This window comes from Magnolia sinica, chromosome 5, assembly GCF_029962835.1.
Source record: "Magnolia sinica isolate HGM2019 chromosome 5, MsV1, whole genome shotgun sequence".
NCBI lineage: Eukaryota > Viridiplantae > Streptophyta > Magnoliopsida > Magnoliales > Magnoliaceae > Magnolia > Magnolia sinica.
Window position 1 is genome coordinate 9,887,871 of NC_080577.1, and position 20,427 is coordinate 9,908,297.

Genomic DNA, 20,427 nt, shown 5'->3' on the forward strand with positions numbered 1-20,427 from the left:
TATTGATGGGGCTCTCTTTCGGGAATTTGGCAAATCGTCCCCCGCCACCCACCCATCTGAGGTAACGGTCCCCACCAGGAAAGAGAAGCGGAGTAAATATATAACATTAAAAAAGGGCAATAAAAGAAAAGAAATAAAAATAAAGTGGGCAAATATCCAAGAAAGCTAAAAACAGAAAAAGAAAACCAACAAAAGTTTTAAGCACGGAATGCTAGCTCTAAACGCTCAAAAACTCTTCTAGGAAAAAATTTTCATACTCTGGCAGTGTGTGATAGATTAACACAACCACCCGAAAATTACTTAGAAATTGCATATATGGAATGAAACTAATTCAGATTAAAACATCCAAATCAAGGTTCCCAGTTTAATTTATTATCTTATTCTCGGATTGGTGGAGGCACTGATACGATTAAAAATGAAAAGTGGGTTCCAATAGATTGTCGGTTTACTTTGAGTTAAGCATACCAGATGTAGCCAGAGTACTGAGTATCATAAGCTGCCCGAGTATGGTACAAGTCCTCAATTTTCAAACACGTACCAATTAAACATGTGCGCGGGGTCCAGGATGTTCATCAGATGATCGCAGTACATCACCAGTCTGTCCTATCCTAAAAGTCAGGCCGGCCTGCTGGAGTAAAGTAGGCGACAAAGGTAAGCGGTTGCCTTTGATTTTTCTGACCACCATCCCACCTGGTTAGTTGGACGACCAGATTTTTGGATCAGGGAACAGTCACCCAGGGACCATCTCCCGGACCCGCACATGTCTGCCTACTAGGCACGTCTCTTGCGTTTCTGTTTGGCGCTTGAAGATGTGGCAACTGAAATTAGGGGAGGCGAATGGGTAAAGGATCACGATCACGTGGGCAGCATATGGCGACAAAACCCACCTGTTCCCGTTCGTATCTTCATCTTCATCCACAAATCCCGTCACCCGCCCCTTTCCCTCCAACCCCCAGAAGAGAGAGAGAGAGAGAGAGAGAGAGAGAGAGATTTGGGATGGCGAGTAGTAGCAGCGACACACACCTACACGACCTGCCGGACGTGATACTGTCCAACGTATTCGCCCTAGTGACATCGACCCGGAGTCGCAACGCCATGTCCCTCGTCTGCACCAAATGGCTCGCCCTTGAGCGTGCCACCCGCACCTCCCTCTCCCTCCGCGGCAACGTCCGCGACCTTTTCCTCATCCCCACCTCCTTCAGCCAGGTCACCAACCTTGATCTCTCCCTCCTCTCCCCCTGGGGCCAATCCTTCCTCGACTCATCGTCCGATCCAGGGCTCCTCGCCCACCGGCTCGCCCAGGCCTTTCCTTCCCTCACCTCTCTCACCGTCTACGCCCGCACCCCTTCCACCCTCAATTTCATCGCCCCTCACTTCCCCTCCCTCCGCCACGCCAAGCTCGTCCGCTGGCACCAGCGCTCTGCCGCCCCCCTCGGCTCCGATTTCCACCCTCTCTTCGCCTTCTGTCCTTCAATCTCCACCCTTGATCTCTCCCATTTCTACTGCTGGACCGAAGATCTCCCCCCTGCCCTCGAGGCCCACCCCTCTGCTGCCGCCTCCCTCACCCGCCTCGACCTCCTTACCCTCTCCTCCCCCGATGGTTTCAAGTCCCACGAGCTCCTCGCCATTTCCGCCTCCTGCCCCAACCTCCGCCACCTCCTCGCCACCTGCATGTTTGATCCCCGTTACGTCGATTTCGTCGGCGACGACGCCCTCCTCGCCATCGCCGCCAAATGCCCCCTGCTATCCCTCCTCCATCTCGCCGACAAGTCAGCCCTGTCCGGCGCCCGCGCCGACCCTGAAGACGACGGCTTCACCCCTGAGGATGCGAGGATCAGCCGCACCACGCTCGAGGAAGTCTTCGCTGGGCTCCCACTGCTCGAGGAGCTGACCCTAGATGTCTGCCAGAATGTCAGGGATGCCGGGCCTGCATTGGAGACACTGGATTCCAAGTGCCCGCAGCTGAAATCTCTGGCTCTCGGGCAGTTTCATGGGATCTGCAGAGCAGAGGAATGGCAGTTGGATGGCGTCGCACTCTGCAAGAATTTGGAATTCCTGTCGATCAAGAACTCAGCTGACCTGACGGATTCAAGCCTGCTGGCCATCTCTCGGGGCTGTCTTAAGCTGGCCAAATTTGCCATTCACGGCTGCAAGAACATCACGGAGATAGGGATGAAGAGATTCGCAGGCATGCTCCGCCGGACCCTGGTTGATGTGAGCATCTCCTGCTGCAAGCATCTGGATGCGAACAGCTCGCTGCGGGCCCTCGAACCGATCCGTGATCGGATTCAGCATCTCCACATTGACTGCATCTGGGATGGCTCCCAAGGGTCGGACGGATTGAGGAAAGCCATCCATGGTTTCAATCTCATCGAATCAGGCCCATCCAGGCAGCCTGCTGGATTCTTCGACTTCATGGACACAAGGGAGAGCACCAGTGGATGTTGCGAGGATACAAAACAGAAGAAATCCAGGTACTCCCCAGTGGCAGACTGTTCTAATGAGAGTTGGAGCAATGGCAGTGAGTTCTGGTGCAAGACATGGAAACGGTTGCGTGACTTATCCTTGTGGATACCTGTTGGCGAACTGCTGACTCCCCTGCCATTGGCAGGGCTGGAGAGCTGTCCCGAATTGGAGGAGATTCGGATAAAGGTGGAAGGTGACTGCAGGAGCCGCCCAAAGCCGACGGAGCAGGCATTTGGGCTGAGCGCCCTCGATCATTATCGTTATCCTAGGCTGTTCAAGATGCAGCTGGACTGTGGAGACGCCATCGGTTATGCACTGACCGCTCCGAGCGGGCATATGGATCTGAGCCTGTGGGAGAGGTTTTACCTGAGAGGGATTGAGATGCTAAACCTCAGTGAGCTCGACTATTGGCCTCCCCAGGACAGGGAGGTGAACCAGAGGAGCTTGTCTCTTCCTGCAGCCGGGCTGCTTGCTGAATGCGCCACACTGAGAAAGCTCTTCATCCATGGGACTGCCCATGAACACTTCATTAAGTTTCTACTCAGAATCCCAAACCTCAGGGATGTGCAGCTGAGGGAAGACTATTACCCAGCGCCAGACAACGACACAAGTACGGAGATGCGGGTGGATTCGTGCAGTCGATTCGAGGATGATCTGAACAGACGGCAGATACCTGACTGAATCCAAAAATAAATGGTGCTTCCAACTCAATTCTTCACCTTTCTCCTCATACTTTGTTGGAGTTACATGCGGTGAGGTACACCAATTTTGAACTGATGGGAGCTTGAGCTTGGTTTTTAAGTTGCAGGGGATTTTCTCATGGTGTCCTTTTTTAGTTTGAACATAGTCCTCAACAGTTATAATGATCCACCTTTCTTTTGTTTTATTACCTTGTTTTCAAGATTGCTTTCTTAATGCTGCAAATCTCATGGCAAATTCGAGCATTATCAGAGAGATTGGGATGCTTTGGAAAAATGAAGATGCTTAATAATCTCACTGTTTATAACAATGCAAAGACAAAGGCACCGGCAAATTTACAAATGGAGCTGACCCAAAGTTCAGTTTCTTATGCTTGCTAGACAATTAGAATCAGCAGATGGTGTATTCACAATCGAGTAGGCGGGAGAGGATCTCCTCACAGCTTGGTCGTTCATCAGGTTGTGCCCAGCAATCTGCAACAGAGAGGTTAGAGCAGGCAATTGTGCAAGAATGGAGATGTAAGATGCTAGTGTTGCAGCTATTTGAAAGACCTGAAATCAGCTTGCCCATTGGACCTTCAGGAATCTCCAGTCGTGAACCCTCATTGGCAACTGCATGAACTACCTGAACAAAACAGAAGAAAATTAATTATTTTCAATCTTCTTCCATTCTCAAGAAAAATTCAATCAAGATATGATCCATGCATCACTTACTTGAACTGATGGTACACCTTCCCACGGTCTACTTAGTGTGCAAAGCTCCCACATTATCACCCCAAAGCTGAACACGTCACATTTTTCTGTGAAGGGTTCCTTGCGGATGAGTTCAGGAGCCATCCATTCGGGAGTCCCTGCAGATGAGGAATCTCTCATGGGAACCTCTGTCATTACTCGTGAGAGCCCAAAATCACCGATCTTGACCGTCCAATGCTTGTTCACGAGGCAATTTGCACTTTTCAGATCTCGGTGGACTATTTTCATGCGGTGCATGCACATCAAACCCCTGAATTCCAGCAGGCCACAGTGGATTATTACTGTGGATTGTCACGGAGAGAGAGAGAGAGAGAGAGAGAGAGAGAGATTCTTCCATCCATCAGAATAGAGATCTACACCACCCAATTCTAACATTACCAGATAATTGTAGAACCTTCTACTAGGCCAACTAATTCAATGCAGCCATGGGTGCTTTGCTGGTTCCAAAAGGTATTGCAAACAATGCCTACCGTTGTAAATGAGGCCTGGCTTGGTCATCCTCAATGACTATGCCCTTCATAGGCAGCTGAAATGGGTGACCCCTAGGCTAGTTATTTCTTCAGGTTGGTGCTATTGCTTACTGCAAATGAGGGGCCGTGGTCCTCACAACCTTTCTACCTCTGTAAGTAAGACATGCATATGTTGGATGTGAAACCATGTCTTATTCATCCACAAGGTCAAGATGCTCAAATCAACTGAACAAGTGGGCATATTGATTCTGTTTTTCTAAGAACATGCTTTAAATAGTGTCCACAAATATTTCAATGTCTTGGCAAGTTAAATTACAGCAGGAGCCGTAGGTATGTATTCATTGGTTACATTTAGCAACTGATGAGGAAAATTAGGAGCCTCTCAGAGCAGAATCACAGGAGAAAAAAAAAATGTCACTACACTTTTGAGGTTGTAGATGGCACTAAAAAATGTCACTACACTTTGAGGTTGTAGATAGCACTCCCACATAACTACATAGACACTTTCTAGAGAACACAAGCAAGACACTGGATGGATGGCAAATTGAGCATCAAGGCAGAAAAAGATAAAATCATAAAAGAACTCTAAAAAGATTAAAAAGAAAAAAAAAAAAAAAAAGGTTGAACCCACCTGCATATATCACGGAGCATCTTCAGTCGCCGGCGCCAGCTGATTTTCTTCTGGCCGCTCATATGGATCAGATAATACAAGGATCCCATTTCCATGTATTCAGTAACCATTGACAAGTGAGGAGGCGTTGTGCAAGCACCCAGGAACAATATGACTGCAAGAAACAAGATCCAAGTGCTTCACAAATAAATTGATTTTTCCATTTCCGTATCATTCCACCAAAAAATCCAATCATTCCATAATTAGAACCGTCGTATGCTAAAGGGAAGTATCTGACATAAACCAACATGAAAAGTGTCATTGTAGATGGAGATCAATTACCATTTGGATGTCGAAGGCGGCTGGAAAGAAACAAAAATAAGCAAACCAGGTCAGAGGAAGCAGAAAAGGGAAATAGGTGATCAACAAAATTGTTTGTGGATCAGTGAGATGATACCTTAGAATAAATATTTCATTGCAGAAATCCTCCATATTCTCAGCTGTTAACTCTTGCTCCAGAAAAATTTTGACAGCAACATCTGTCCCATTCCATACGCCACGAAAAACTTCCCCAAAGAACCCTAAAAATGAATTAATATACAAGTAATTAGCCTGGGAAACCACCATTCAGCTTAGTTTTAGCAGTTTAAAGTATTACTCAATATACAAATGAAGTGGTGTGACCATTTCAGCACACGTGGTTTTAGCAGAAGTAAGAATTATTCAGCAGCCTAAAAATGTCTGATAACCAGATTTTAGCTATTCACTCCACTGTGAGAGTTGCTATTGCTGTTGGCTGCAGCTAGTTTAAAGTATTTGAACAATTTTAGTGACTTGCCAATTAACTGACAGAACTAGACATGTGGCAGTCTAGTCCCATGGAGCCAACACCTTGAGGTCTGGTGGCAGAGCACAGCAGCCCAAAATCACATGTTTGGTAGTTGCATGATATAATGTAGCATGTTAGAAGAAATGACATATTGCCACCTTCATGCATACTGTAGCATGTATAGGTATGCATGTCTCCTCATCATCATGAAAACGCATTCTTTGAAAATGTTTTCCACCAAAAGGTGGAACACTCCCAGTCAAGGAAAAATGTCATTTTCTTGGAAAGTATTTTCCACCCAAACACTTTCAAGTAGCAAGCAGGTTGTGAGAGAGAACAATAATTTATTTAGAAAGAAAGATGGAGAAAAAATAAGGGTGATAATGGAGGATTGTCACCCCGATACAAAAGGCTGAGCCACTTTAACCTCAAGTAAACCCAAGAAAAAACTGTCAGCATGAGTCCTCTAAAGTCTAATCCCAACTATCCAAAAATAGTTAGTCCTTCCAATTTAATGTACCATACAATTGCTATTGATATCAGCATGATGTGAGAAATCAAAACAAAAGTAGAAAAAGTTTCATTGATTGCAGCTCTCCTGAAGACAGAATATAAGTTTCAAAAGCAAGAATGGTGCTTACCAATCCCAACACGAGTGCCAATGGTTAGTTCTGAGAAATCAATATTCCATTCTTGAAAAGGTGACAGGGGCTTATTTAGAAATGATGAAGATTGTAACACTTTCTTCCATGTTGAGACCAAATCCACAGTTCTTAGAAAGGCTGAAGGTCCACTTCTCCCATGAGCCTGACCCCTAAATTCATTAGGAGATGAAGGTAATGAAATCGCCTTTTCCTTTGAATTTCTTTGCTCCATGAAAAGATTATATGCAGCAGATCTTTCACTGGATATTTCGCCACGACCATCCTGATGGAAATTTGAGACCTGAAGTTGTGGATGAACTAAATACAGATTATACAGGTACTGTCCAAGAGAATATCACAGCAGACACAACACCATGACCAACTACACAAAGGGAAACATGTGAAGCAACCATGGAAGTTGGGTCAAAAGATGAAGTCTTTTACTGAACATATAGGAATGAATCAGTTTTACTAGGAAGAGAGAATACGAGAAGATAGAAAAACATTTAAGTAAAAGTCCACTTTCTACCTTGATACCATTGATTCAACAGACATAATCTTCTATGCATAGGAAATAATGAATAAACAGCAATAATACAGGATATCACTTTACAAGAAGACGTTTTCTTGTTCAAGCTATACACCAAATTTCTCAAGGATAATTGGGATATAACCCAAGCACATAATAATGCTATTCTTGGAACCTTCTTTGGATATCAGAAGCATCTTCAATTATCCTGCAATCATGAGAAATCAACATCATCATCTGAGCCATATCCCAACTAATTAGGGTCCGCTACATGGATCATGTTCCATGTCAGGATTCATGATGAAATTCATGGCATAAGTTTCATGCCGGCCACCAACCTGACACAGCCCTTCTTTATCCGGGTTTGGGACCAGCAATGACAGGCACTAAACTCACTTTCCACAGATAAATTTGTTTCACAAACAGGGGAAAACGTCACATCTTTAGAAATTGATTCCATTTATACAGTTTTGCAGAGGATTCCACCAATCCAACACAGGCCCTAAGGGATCTAACTGGACCTGTTTGCCCCATAGTCCGATCAAGGTAATGTATATGGGCCATCTGATTGGAATTTTAGGCCCCAAGTCCTATTATGGGCCACATCTTTTGATCTGATGGCTTGTGGAATCTACATTTGGATATCCTAGTATCTATTCCAAATGTGTGGCCTGGATGCATCAATCAAGCGAAACTCAGTGAACCAAACTTGAATCAGCCGTATTTTCAAAGCACAATGTGACATAACTATCCGTGCAGCAAATATTGTAAAAAGATCAACCATTGAAACGTTAGAATTCAACATAAATTATAGTAACAAAATCTGGATGCTCGCTAGTCAGGAAGACCAAAACCAAAGGACAGGTCATGTGCCCCATCACAAAGTAACTAGCATTACTAATCAAGGATTGAGCAACTATTAATGAAAAATAAGGACAGAAACTAATTACTAAAGCGACAAGCCACTCTATGAGATGCTAGTCTGCTGCAAACAAAAAGCACAAAATACACAGAAAAATGCCAAAAACAACAGACTACAAGATCATATCATATCAACATAAATAAAAAACAGTACATCACATACAGAAATTATGCTCTGTTTTCCAATAGCTTGCCCAGGTTATCAGAGGTCATCTTCTATTTGTCTTTGTATTCCTTTTCTTGTTTTTTCTTCTGTGAATTTCCAACACTAACCTCTTTAGGCCTCTCAAAGAAGAAAAAAGGAAAAAAAATCTTTACACTCAAGCTCCTTTGACTGGTTATAATATTTATCAAGTTCTAATTCCAAGCAATTTACACGGATTGAAATGTCTTTTATGCAGAGAAACACACACACCCCCCCCCCCCCCACAAAAAATAAAATAAAATAAATAAATAAATAAATAACACATTATCTTTAGGCCTCTCAAAGAAGGAAAAAAGAAAAAAAGGGGAAAAAACAAATCTTTACACTCAAGCTCCTTTGACTGGCTACAATATTTATCGAGTTCTACTTCAAGTGATTTAAATGGCTCGAAATACCTTCTACACAGAAAAAAAAAAAACACCATACGTGCTTCCCCCACAGCCCATGCTTAAATACATGAAAATTTGAATCTGTATTTTTCCCAAGGTAAAAGTAGGCAGTAGATTAAAGAAAGAAAATTTTTCTAAGGAAATAAGATTGATCTGGCCCAGGACCATTGGTTCATTCACCTGGTAGGGCAGGATCTGGAATGCACATGAACCTGTCAATCAATTGTAGGATCTCCTCCAAATAACACCCCAAAACCTTGATTGCTGAAAACAACTGGAGTATAGTGGATAGCAATTGTTACAGTATGTATGATTTTCTTCCTTTTTAAAATTTTTTTTTTATTTATTGAACTTGGCACAAGATATCGATTTTTTTCAGCGTATTGACCAAGTATCTCATGTTTTTTTAGTACTTGCAAGATTTCAAACCTTGCAAACAATTAAGTAAAAGGCCGATATTTATCTGAAGCTTCCTATCCAGCATGCAAGAAGTCAACAAGTTGTTGATAACTCATAAAAACAGCTTACTTCAAAGACATGTACTGAGATGTCAGTTACATGGGTTAAAAAGAGAAAAATTACAAGGTTAGGCTGAGGAGAGCTTACAGTTTTTGATGGATCAGTACAATTGTTCTGGTCGTTAGCAAAATAAAAACCTGATCCATCATCACCTTGTTCCTTCAAAAGACGGTGTTGTTTGAGTGTTTCATTCATTGCACGCACAGCCCTAGGCACAAGTTCAAGGAGAAGACTATAAGTGCTGAGCATATTATAAAAATCTACAACATAAAAGAGAAATGATCAAGTGGACTGAGCATGAGGAAACCTTCCTGATTCCCATGCACCTAGGTGTATTTGGACTGTTCGGCATCCACATCACTTATCCATCCATTTTCGCTTGCCACTGACTATATACGGTTTGGACCATCCAGCTGATATGATTATTTCAAGGCAACCTACGAAGAGTAGATTGGACCTAATGGATGGTCTAGATAAGTGATGTTGATGCCAACATGTCCAAGTGCAACTAGGTGCATGAGAAGGTTTCCATACGCAGCCCACTAGATCACTTCTCAAACATGGATTAAGAGGCAGTTCTCATCTTAAACACATCCACAGCATCAAAGTGGAAAAGGGACTATAAAACATATGAGGTCAGCAATAGAAGATCGGAGGATAGGAAAACCCCACCAATAGCACCAGCTCCCAAAAGGATTGGAAAAGGGCACAAGGAAACCTATCAAGACTAAAGGCTTTACCTCTGGCTAAGTCGAAAACCATGGCCTTAACTTCATCCAGAAGAAAAGGTCTCTCCAAGAAGGCCTTCTCCTCTTGAGAAATTTGGGAAAAAAAGGAAGATCATCAATGAAAGATCTATCATAGCCCTCGTCTGAGAGAAGATGGGTGTAATAGTTAACCACAACAATAGTAATGTTATCTTTATCAGAAAGACGATCCCCATTCATAAGTAAAGAAGATATAGCATTGCACCTCGCTCTAGCACGCTACCCCATGGAAGTATTTAGTGTTTTAATCACCTTCCTAGCCAGATAGCTCTAGAGCTCTGGTGCCAATTAATTTCTTCCTTAATTCTAGAGGTATAATCTGAAGATAACTCATCTCTAAGAGTAGAATCCTCATCTGACAAAGGGCTCCCTTCCTCTTGGATATCTAGTGCTTGAATTTGCTCCAAGATATAGATGCCATCTCCACCTCTCCGTTGCCAAACACCTCCCAATGCCACAACTTTAGTTTATCCTTAAGCATCTGCATTTTCTTAAGAAGGACAAAATCGGGTCTACCTTGAATAGAAAAGGCTGACCACCAGCCACTAACCAATGAGGAAAAAGCCTCCACCTCGAGCCAAGCTAGCTCGAATCTAAAGGGTTTAGGGCCCCAATTAATTTCATTGTCTTCCAAAAGGATTGGGCAATGGTCTGAGGTTGGCTTAAGTAGGCCTCTCTAGCAAGCTAAAGGGAACCTTTGGATCCACCCAAGGGGGGGGACTAAAAATCTGTCTAATAGAGACATCCAAGAAAGCATGACCATTCGACCAAGAGAATTTCATTCCCTCCATGGGGAGGTCAATAAGATCATGATTCCCTATCCAATTAGAAAAATCCACACATACGGCCCGAGACTTTGGTTCCGTTGAGTTTTTCATGAAGAACACACACCACATTGAAGTCCCCTCCTATGCACCAAGGGAGCATCCATTCGTCCTAAACGGATAATAGTTCATCCCAGAATAATTCATAGAGCAGAGGACAAGTTGGGCCATATACCCCCGAAAATACCCAATAGATACCCAAGGTTACTTCTCTAAAACAATGTTTATTTAGGTTACTTCTCTAAAACAATGTTTATAAAAAAATATATCGGACCAATTATCCTCCCTGCTTTAAGTAGCAAGGTCCCAAAGGACCAAGATACCTCCCAAAGAGCTAGAGGCAACAAGGGATTCCCATTCGATATCTTTTCGGCCCCTTATCCACAGTTTGCAACTTAGATTCCTAGAGGACAATCAAACGGGCCTTCAATTTGCAACTTAGATTCCCATTCGATAGTACGAACCATCCTCTTATCCACAGTTTGCAACTTAGATTCCTAGAGGACAATCAAACGGGCCTTCAATTTGGAGGAAATTTCCTTAACAATGGATCGCTTATGAAGCAACCCAACCCACGAACATTCCAAGACAGGATCTTCATGGGTACACATTTCTACCACCTCTTCCTTGTCTCCCGACACATGGGATGACCTCGTCCACCCAAACTTCAGATACATCTAGATTCATCAACTCCCTATTACCTTTCAGTAGTCTAAGAGAGCCCTTAGGGAAGCCAAAAGATGGGATTCTAGTTCCCCTTTTAGCCGTAAGGCAAAACAGAGAGATATAATCCTTGTCTCTTTCCCTAAAAACCACCTTGGCAATCAATCGACATGTTGAATCGCGTCCATAGCCCACTGATTTTCTTTAATAAGGGCAAGAAGGTTCAATCTGGACTTGGGTAACCTTGGCGGAAGGGGGTTGCCAGAGGAGAGAGAATCCTAACTAAAGTTGAAGGAAGCCCTAATGGGGGAGATCACCAAGGCATCAGTCATAATACGTTGAGGGAGCAACCCTAATTATGCGATTGGCAACTCCTCATTGGACAAGGACGGAGGTGCAACCACCATGGCCAAAGGATCTACACCCTCTAGACCTGAAGCACATGACTCAACCAAATCTACACAAACAGAGAAAAAATCTCCAAGGGGGGCAACAAACTGGGGAGTGAAGGAGACATCTCCATATGCAAAGGGGTAAGACAAACTGAGAGCAAAGACTAGAGAAGAGATCTTCGAAGGAGGACTCTAGGTTTCAGCATTGTGGAGGAGAGAGGTCAGAGAAGAGTCTATAAGAGACGGAGAATCATCCAAGGGTGAATCATCAAATGAATCCACTTCCGAAAGATCTTTTGAACTCTTAAGGACACTTCCGTCTCTAAGGGTGGAATGAAGAAAAAATTCTCTGTCAATAGTAGTCTCTAGAACAAGTGCAACATTATGGCTTATGTCATCATCTTGGCAGTCATCGATTTGCGACGAGTGGCATAGATGTCACCATGTGGCTAGTCTCGATTGGCTAAGGGGGATGTTGTCCTCCATCCAAGAGCCTCTCTAATCCATCGCCCCAACAAAGATGACTAGAGGGGTTGACAGGTAGCGGGAGGAGACGAAGGCACAAAGGCTTGGAGATAGGCCTCGTAAAAGCGCCTGGGCCAACGATCAGCATGTCTCCAATAGGGGGCCCCAATGGTAAGAGGGCAGGGCACATGTCCTCAATCTCAGAGACGTTGGCTTAATGACGTCATTCATAACAACCTCATTTATGAGAGACTAACCCAACGCAGGTCTCGAGGGCTGAAGCTACTGTGCAAAGGCTTCTTCAGCTAGCAGCCTCTCTCTTAGCCCATCGAGAGAGGGCGGTAAAATGAAAATCTTGGGAGAATTGGGTTTGGAAGCTGCGTGGCAGAGTGGGAAAACCTCTCCACACAAGTAGCAATCGTATGAGGAATGTGGATCGTCTAGGAGTCAGGAGTTATGCTCGAGGATGAGGTAGGTTAAGGGAATCAAGACAGAGGAAATTGCCTCCTAACAAGCAGTTCAAGATCCAACCGTCCACATGTCCCTCCCGAGACCCCCCACAAGCTCGCACGAGTGCCAACTACCAAATGAGAGTCGAATGCAAATGGCCGACGCATTGCAACCCTGGAGAGCTTCCAAGGGCGACAACCTACAGCTAACGACCCTTCAACCGGAGCCGGGCTAGATGACCGAAGACTGCCATTGGTGTTGTTTGAAGCTCTGCCTAACCATTCAAAATAAGCAGGGGATCCTTCCCTAAGAACCTTGGTGCTCAAACTCTCCCATAAATATAATAATCAAATCCAGTCTTGACAACATTCACGACCCAAATGAAGAGCTTCGCCGAACAAAGCTCTTCCCATCTCTCGATCGACTCATCAATGGCCTTCAGCTCACCTATGCATGAACCTAGAGACCGGAAAAAATCAAAGGACCAAAGCTCTAGTTGAACCCCCAGAAAGTGGAACCGAGCATCTGAGTACCCAAATGGGGACCAATCAAACCACCTAACAATGTTGGCCACCAGCTCAACTCAACAAATCTTCCTTGAGAATAAGATTTTCTCTAAGTTTTCTGATGGTCGAAATAAAACTCACTAAGGGGATGAAGGAGAAAATCTTCCAGATGTAAATCACAACAAAACCCTAACCAAATTTCCAAGTCTTTTAAGGGTAAGCCGAGGTTCATGGAAACCACTAGACTCCACTACAAACCTTCACTTGCTTTAGCGACAAAAGAAGGCAAGATAAGAATCTCAGGCTGGGACAAGATTGACCTGGACACTGAAAAGTGGGAGGAAGGGAGGGGGTGGGGGAAGGAGAAGGAAGAGAGGGGGAGGAAGATGGAGAGAACTGGGGAGAGAGGCGGGTTCTCAGGGGTTCTAGATTAGGTCGTTAAAGGGTGATTGCCCAAGAGGGCTTCCCTAAAGGACCTTGGGGCAACCCTAAGAGCCCTACCGACAACCTTTAACGAAGCAACCCCCCTAGCGAAGATCACCGGGGGACCCAACTCACCACTAGTGGCTAACGCGAGCTTACCCAAGTCAGGCTTCTACTTATTTGTCTCTAGTCAGCCAAACCAAGCCTCTTGAACCCTTAAGGCTCTCCATTGAATTTCTTGCCATTAAGCCCCATGATGGCGAATAGAAGGTCCACGGCTTTCTCAAACCTCACAAAGGCGAAACCCCTAATGGTGGACCCTCTGAATCCTGGGGATTGAGACACCCATGGCCCTCCCAAAATAGTTGAACACCCTAGTGAAGTTCAGCTCATTCCAATCAACCAGAAATATATCCACAAACAACGCAGGGAAATCCTTAGGGTTTGATTTGATACAAGTCCTTTCCCCTTCCTCCTACCTCTCCTTGCCAGAATCCATCCACCGTCGTCAATACCACGAGCAACAGATAGTGGGGATAAGGTTTGGTGTGTGGGTACTTTACCTTTGTTGCCCTTACCAAGAACCACTATGCATTCCATCCTCCATAGACCTCCTACTTCCTCATTGCAGACAACTACTATTTGACCTTTACCGCCAAGGGCCATCAAGGAAGACTCTCTCAGCTCGCAAGGGACCCCTTAAGAGTTCATCCTTCTTAAGGACAATACGCCATTTGCCTCCTTCATCTTCTCTCTCAGTCACCATCATACCTTCCCTATTCGGCCCCTCTAGAAACACCCTCTCCATTTCGAATCTTACCTTCCATCGAGAGCCATGGATCTCTATCAACTTTATTGCGGAATTGGGAGTTTCCATCAAAGGTAGTAGCTAGAACGACGAGATTCGTCGATCCAATTTTTATTTTTATTTTGTAAGGGAAGACACCAAAAACCCTAAATTTCGCTTAGCCATGATCTTACATTTGAAGCTTTCTAGGGTTTGTAGATATAAATGATGTCGCCTCTCTATCTCTGCCATTATTCAATTTGGAGATTGGAAAGAAAGGAAAGAAAAAGACAATCTCAGCATGCATTAATGCAACGGGAAATTAAAATTTTATGTCCTCAACTCCTAATTAAACATATTGGTGCATTATCATCGTCATCATTGTCATCGTCTAAGCCTTATCCCAACTAATTGGGGTTGGCCACATGAAGCCTATTCCACAAAGCCACTCTATCAAGGACCATATCCTCAGTTAAACATATTATCATGAACCTTGTTGCCTTATGTCTATTATATTTGAAACTAATGCAGTATAATTATTCTATTACCAAGTATTTAAACAAAACTTTGTACATTACATTGTAGGTTACCAAATTTTACTTAGATGAAAATCCATACAGCTGAGAAAAATGGATTGGACAGGATGAGCATCCCAATTCCCATCATCAATTAATTTTGGCAACTGTTGTGTGGGTAATCTCATAGAAAAGGGAATAATATGTCGCATCAAAGCATATTTAACTATTTGCATAAATGAATGAAAGGCATGCCCATCACTTTGAACTCTTCAAATTAGCAACTGTGACAGTATGACAAAATATAAAATCAGCACAATATGGAGAAATTTGGTGACGAGAACATAGGGCCATAAGTCTTAACAGGTGTTGGTGAAACATAAATACCCAACCTGGATGATGCTAAACAACTAAATAAATTACAAGTAGCTAAGAAAGAAATAAAAACAGCTACTAAAACCAAAGATACAAAAAGGAGTAAACATAAAGACACAGCATTACAGTCACTACAACAGGATATAGGTCAAATACATAATGAAGTGGACATCAACCTCACGATATCATCACCAATCTCCGGGGTAATGCTAATGCTTCGTCTTCTTGTTCTACGATTTTCTGATGTTGATGCCCCAACTGACCTGTAATAATGGAAGGGATACAACTGAATCAATATAATCACAAAATAGGCACAACATAAACAATGTGTGTAACTGGTCCTGAGGGAATGAACATGAAGTGGGATTTATTTGGGGGGGGGGGCGCGGGCGGAAGCATCTATCTAAAAATAGGCAATAAAAGAAATTTTATAAAAGGGACACTGTAGTTAACCTTTCTTTTACACATGTTTTTGTGCTATTCACACACGCACACCCAAACCTTTCGTTTACATATGTCTGTCTGTCTCTCTCTCTCTCTCACCCTTTCTCATTATCATCAAACACCCTCTCATATAACTTGTCATATTTTATCTTAGTCTTAATTAATTACATGTACCAAAGTAGACACCCAATCAGCACAAGTGACTTGATTTGCCTCTTTGTCAAAGGAACTAATAAATCTCTCCACCAATTTACTCGTTGTTTCAAAGTCTTCTCCATTGAATCTTTATCCCACACTTCATCTTCTAAACTGACTGAATCCTTCTTCGTTTTTTTAAGTCAAAGGGGGATTGTGGAGCAAGTAGAGCACATTACAAGGTTCCTGCAATTAAGCTTTGGAAATAGGGCACATTGGATTCATGTAGCTGACCCCAACTAGTTGGGATAAGGCATAGATGATGATGATGATGTAGAATTTTTCAGTTTCCTACTACTAATGTAAAATAACAAAACTATCAATATCTTTGGCTTTTCCTAGTAATAGACAAAGATACAGCTGTTATATTATTAGAAAATATAATAACAGTATTTTAAATAGCGGTAGCGTGATGCGTAGCGTTCAGCCCTCTATAGCGTGTAGCGTAAGCTACACGATACTTCTATTTTTTAATTTAAAAATAGGATAAATATAATAAATAGTGAAAAAAAAAAGGAAAAAAAATATAAAAATGCCTAAAAGATGATTCATTTGATCAATTATAAGCATGTTCAAAAAAGTTATTAGTTATCATTTATCAAAAGCCAATACACATATATAAGCCAAATCAAATAATTATCACATCAACAACTTTCTAAGCAAACCACTTTAATTAATCATGTCTAATTGAAACCACAAGTCACAATTATGAAAAGAAATAAAAATCCGATAGGTTAAAAGTATCAAGTACAATACAAGTGCCACATTCCTCAACGTTAGAAACAAAGAAAACGTGAAAAAATAAAAAAAAAACTAAAATAGTAAAAAAATACATTGTAGCTTATGCTACGGACGCTACACACTACATAGTTGTAGCGTACGCTACGACCCCTGTAGCGTACGATACAGGGGATTTATGCTATTTGGGACACTACATAGCGCTACGGGTGCTATTTGAAACACTGTAAAATAATGTGGCAAGGATACTGATAGTTACATTATTAGAAGATTCTGACAGTTTTTCATGTCAAAAAGGGCATAAGATAAAAGAGTTGGAAGTTGGTTAAATTATTAAGAAATATACATATTGTTAGAATTCTGGGACAACTTTTATTATAAGTTTATGACTGAGCAAACAAGCAGGAAAAACAGTGCACAATTGAGGATTGCTCCATGACAATTTTGTGTGAATTTCAGATGAAGTGATTGATATGGTAAAAAGAATTCTCTAAAAAAAAAAAAAAAGGACCAAGCAAATAGGCATACATACATACAGAGAGAGAGAGAGAGAGAGAGAGAGAGAGAGAGAGAGAGAGAGAGAGAGATGCTCTCCTAAGAACCAGTTCTCATGGGAACTTCGTAAGAACTTTTGACATGTGAGGCAGGCACAAAATCTGGACAGTGCGCTAGATGAGTCACCTCATGAAACCCTCAGGGCTAACTTTTTGGCCTGATCCAAAAATCTGGAGGGCCATAGCAAAGTGAGAGGCAAATCAAGGGCCTAGGGTTAGACATGTTGCTATGGCCCACCAGATTTTTAGATCAGGCTAAAAAGTTAGCCCAGGGGGTTCATGAGGTGACTCATCTAGTGGACCATCTGGATTTTGTGCCCACATCACTTGTCGTGTGTGTGTGTGTGTGTGTGGGCAGGGCTAACATACAGTTTACTGATGCTTGCCCATGCACAGGATTCCTTACATCAAGTTCATGGCTTGATAATCGAAACCTTTGGACTGATGGGCCCTACAGTGGATGGGATTTGCACAATGGAAGATTCTAACACTTTGATAACTGTTTACCTGCAGACAGTTAAGAAAAAAATGTAGCAGCAATCCGTATTCCTAGAAACACGGTTGAATGATAAAAGGAATTTGATATCCCAAAGAAATAGATTTTAGCAGAATCATCCACCGTGGTGGGCTCATCAGAGCAAGGGCTTAGATCACCGAATCGTGGTCCCAAATGTATGTAATCAAATGCATTGGCAAACTGAATGTTTGCTGATGAGCCAATTCAGCATAGAGAAAAGGCAGCTAACGTCATGAAGAAAGCATTAATATGTTTATGATAGTGCACTATAATATAGAAGCAACAACCATGGAAAAGAGAAACAGGGATTATTAGTAATGAATCATCCAGAAACTAGTGAATATTTTATTGAAAAATCAAACACAGGATACAAAAGGTTAACAACAGAACATCAGAGTAAACTATATTGTTGACTGGTATACACTTGAAAATATTTGAATGACTGGTATACACGAAGAACAAAGAACCTTGATACAGCCATGTCATCCATATATTCTCTAAATGATTTTCTATCACCAGCACTGCTAAGCATTGACCGTCCATGTGCTCTAAACAAAGGATGCTCTGGGCTGCAGAATGAAAAAAGATCATGAAATAAGTTTATTAGTGAGATTAAGATTTTGTGAGAGTTCAAAGAAAGAAACTCAAACCATAAGTCCCCCTACCACTATGTTCAATTAAGTGGTGACCAAATTCATTACAATAACCAAACAGTTAGAAAATCAATTAAAATGGCATCTCCCAGCATATCATAACCTGTAATAGTAAAAACTTTGAAACGATTATTCCTGTTTGGATCTGTTCAAATTAAGAGGGGGAAAATTGATTTCCTTGAAAATAACATTTCAAGGAAAAGTGGTGGAAATGAAATACTATTTCCTCCGTTTGTTTTCCCACGAAATTTATCTGATTTTCATATTTTTGTTGTTTGGCAGCCTGCCTAATTTCCACAGAAAATTTATCACCTGGTTTATTGTATATCAATAAATATTCACGATCAATGTCCACCTCTTTCCATCACACGTACAAACTTGGTTAGGATCATGATGCAGGACAATTAACTACTTGCTCTAAAAGCTCCAGCTGATAGAGCATGGTGAATTAATCCTTTTATCTCATAGCCCAAGCCCCAAATCTATGGGTTAGGTCCTTGGCCGAACCCTCCTCGTGGGCCCCAAATCCATGTGTTCCACCTCACACGAGCCACCCGCCTCACACGGGCCCCAAATCCATGGGTTATGCAGGCCGCCCACCCCGAGTGTGCCCTTGCATCCCACAAGCCACCCCACTCAAGCCCGATGTGAAAATGCCCCCGCATTAGATCAACAATCAATGAGCCCTCCATATTTAAGATCATCTAATAGGGCCCCATGTGGAAACGCACATGGTTGGGATAAACTAATGATCGCCCTATGTTCAAATGGACAATACTTAAAAAGGGACTAACGACGCACCTCACCTGGTCAAGATAGGCTAATGATGGGTCTGTGTGGAAATGCACATGGCAACAATTGACTAGTGATGGGACCCAAATGGTTAAGATCATCTAACAATGGGTGCCACATGGAAATACACATGGTTAGGAGTAATGATAGACCCAAATAGTTAAGATAATTTAGAAACAAGCACCATGTGAAAGTACACATTGTTAGGATCAACTACTGATAGGCTCCACATGGTTAAGATCAACTAATGACAGGCCCCAAATGGTTAAGATCATCTAATGATGGGCCCAACATTGTTAAGATCATATAATGGTGGGCTCAACATGGAGATACACATGGTTTTGATCAGCTAACAATGGACCCCACATGGTTAAGATTATCAATCTATGGGTCCAACAGGGAAATACATGATTTCTGTCAACTAGTAGCGATAGGCCAACATGGTTAAGATCATCTAATGATGAGCATAATGTGGAAATATGCATGGTTTTGATTGAGAAATGATGGGACACAGAGTTAAGATCACCAAATATGTGCCCCAAATTGAAATACAAGTGCTTAGAATAGACTAACTATGAGCCCCCACATTGTTAAGATTAACTAAATGGTGCAAGGTGACAAATTAGGTTGAGATGGGGAAGGAGAAGAAAGGAAAGATGAGTTTTTTCCTATCATGGAAATTGTATTTATTAACTTCTAAAATGGAAAATGAAAAGGGTGATTTTCCTGAAAATTGCTAGGAATCTATCCAAAATCGACTGAGCCACTGCGCGGTGAATGAACTAGTTCACTAACTCCACGTCTCCCATGGACATAATGCAATAGTTGGGAATCACCATTGATCATTTTTGCAGATCATCAACAGGACCTTTGCTATCTCCTTTACGGGTCTAATACAACCCATATTGTCTCATTTTTGGGCCCGGCCGATCCCACCCCCCCCCCCCCAAAACAGACAAAAGCAATGTAATTCCAGCATGAGCAGTAGCAGCAACAAGGAAGAATAGCGATGAAAGAAAGCGATTTTAGACCAGCATGCTAGTAATCCCACCAAGGCATCAAGAAACTACATATATTATAATGCTTCTAGTATTAAACACATCATCATTCTTGCCGCCTTCCCCATCATGTACTGTAAAAGTTGACTCATTCATTGTCATAAACTGCACCAGAAATGAAGGTGCATGGTTCTTCTGTTTTCAAGGTAAACTAGATTAGAATGTTGAAACAAGAAACTGGAAATACATGTCCCTAGAGTAACACCAATCTAATGTCCAATTTCCATCCATGTAGCATGGTAGACTGATATTATAGATACAGAAAGATATGTAGGA

General features: G+C 42.4%; 2 protein-coding genes across 5 annotated transcripts in view; one reads left to right on the forward strand and one right to left on the reverse strand.

Moving 5' to 3' along the window:
- Positions 1–580: 580 nt before the first annotated feature.
- LOC131245392 (F-box/LRR-repeat MAX2 homolog A) lies at positions 581–3,410 on the forward strand. Its single transcript, XM_058244831.1, has one exon. The coding sequence runs from the start codon at positions 838–840 to the stop codon at positions 3,145–3,147; it is 2,310 nt and encodes a 769-aa protein (XP_058100814.1). The 5' UTR covers positions 581–837; the 3' UTR covers positions 3,148–3,410.
- An 18-nt stretch (positions 3,411–3,428) lies between these two features.
- LOC131245390 (serine/threonine-protein kinase EDR1-like) overlaps positions 3,429–20,427 on the reverse strand; it is a 38,492-nt gene continuing 21,493 nt past the window's right edge. The window contains exons 8-17 of one of the 4 annotated variants that reach the window (XM_058244827.1): positions 18,116–18,217; positions 15,377–15,463; positions 9,123–9,241; positions 6,468–6,776; positions 5,455–5,578; positions 5,340–5,359; positions 5,019–5,172; positions 3,879–4,167; positions 3,717–3,789; positions 3,429–3,638 (exon numbers count right to left, since the gene is read on the reverse strand). In XM_058244827.1, coding sequence (XP_058100810.1) covers positions 3,556–3,638; positions 3,717–3,789; positions 3,879–4,167; positions 5,019–5,172; positions 5,340–5,359; positions 5,455–5,578; positions 6,468–6,776; positions 9,123–9,241; positions 15,377–15,463; positions 18,116–18,217 — 1,360 coding nt within the window. In that variant the 3' untranslated portion in view covers positions 3,429–3,555. Of the gene's footprint in view, positions 3,639–3,716; positions 3,790–3,878; positions 4,168–5,018; positions 5,173–5,339; positions 5,360–5,454; positions 5,579–6,467; positions 6,777–9,120; positions 9,242–15,376; positions 15,464–18,115; positions 18,218–20,427 lie in introns of all 4 variants that reach the window. The other 3 variants (XM_058244829.1, XM_058244828.1, XM_058244830.1) reach the window with 3 other exon arrangements.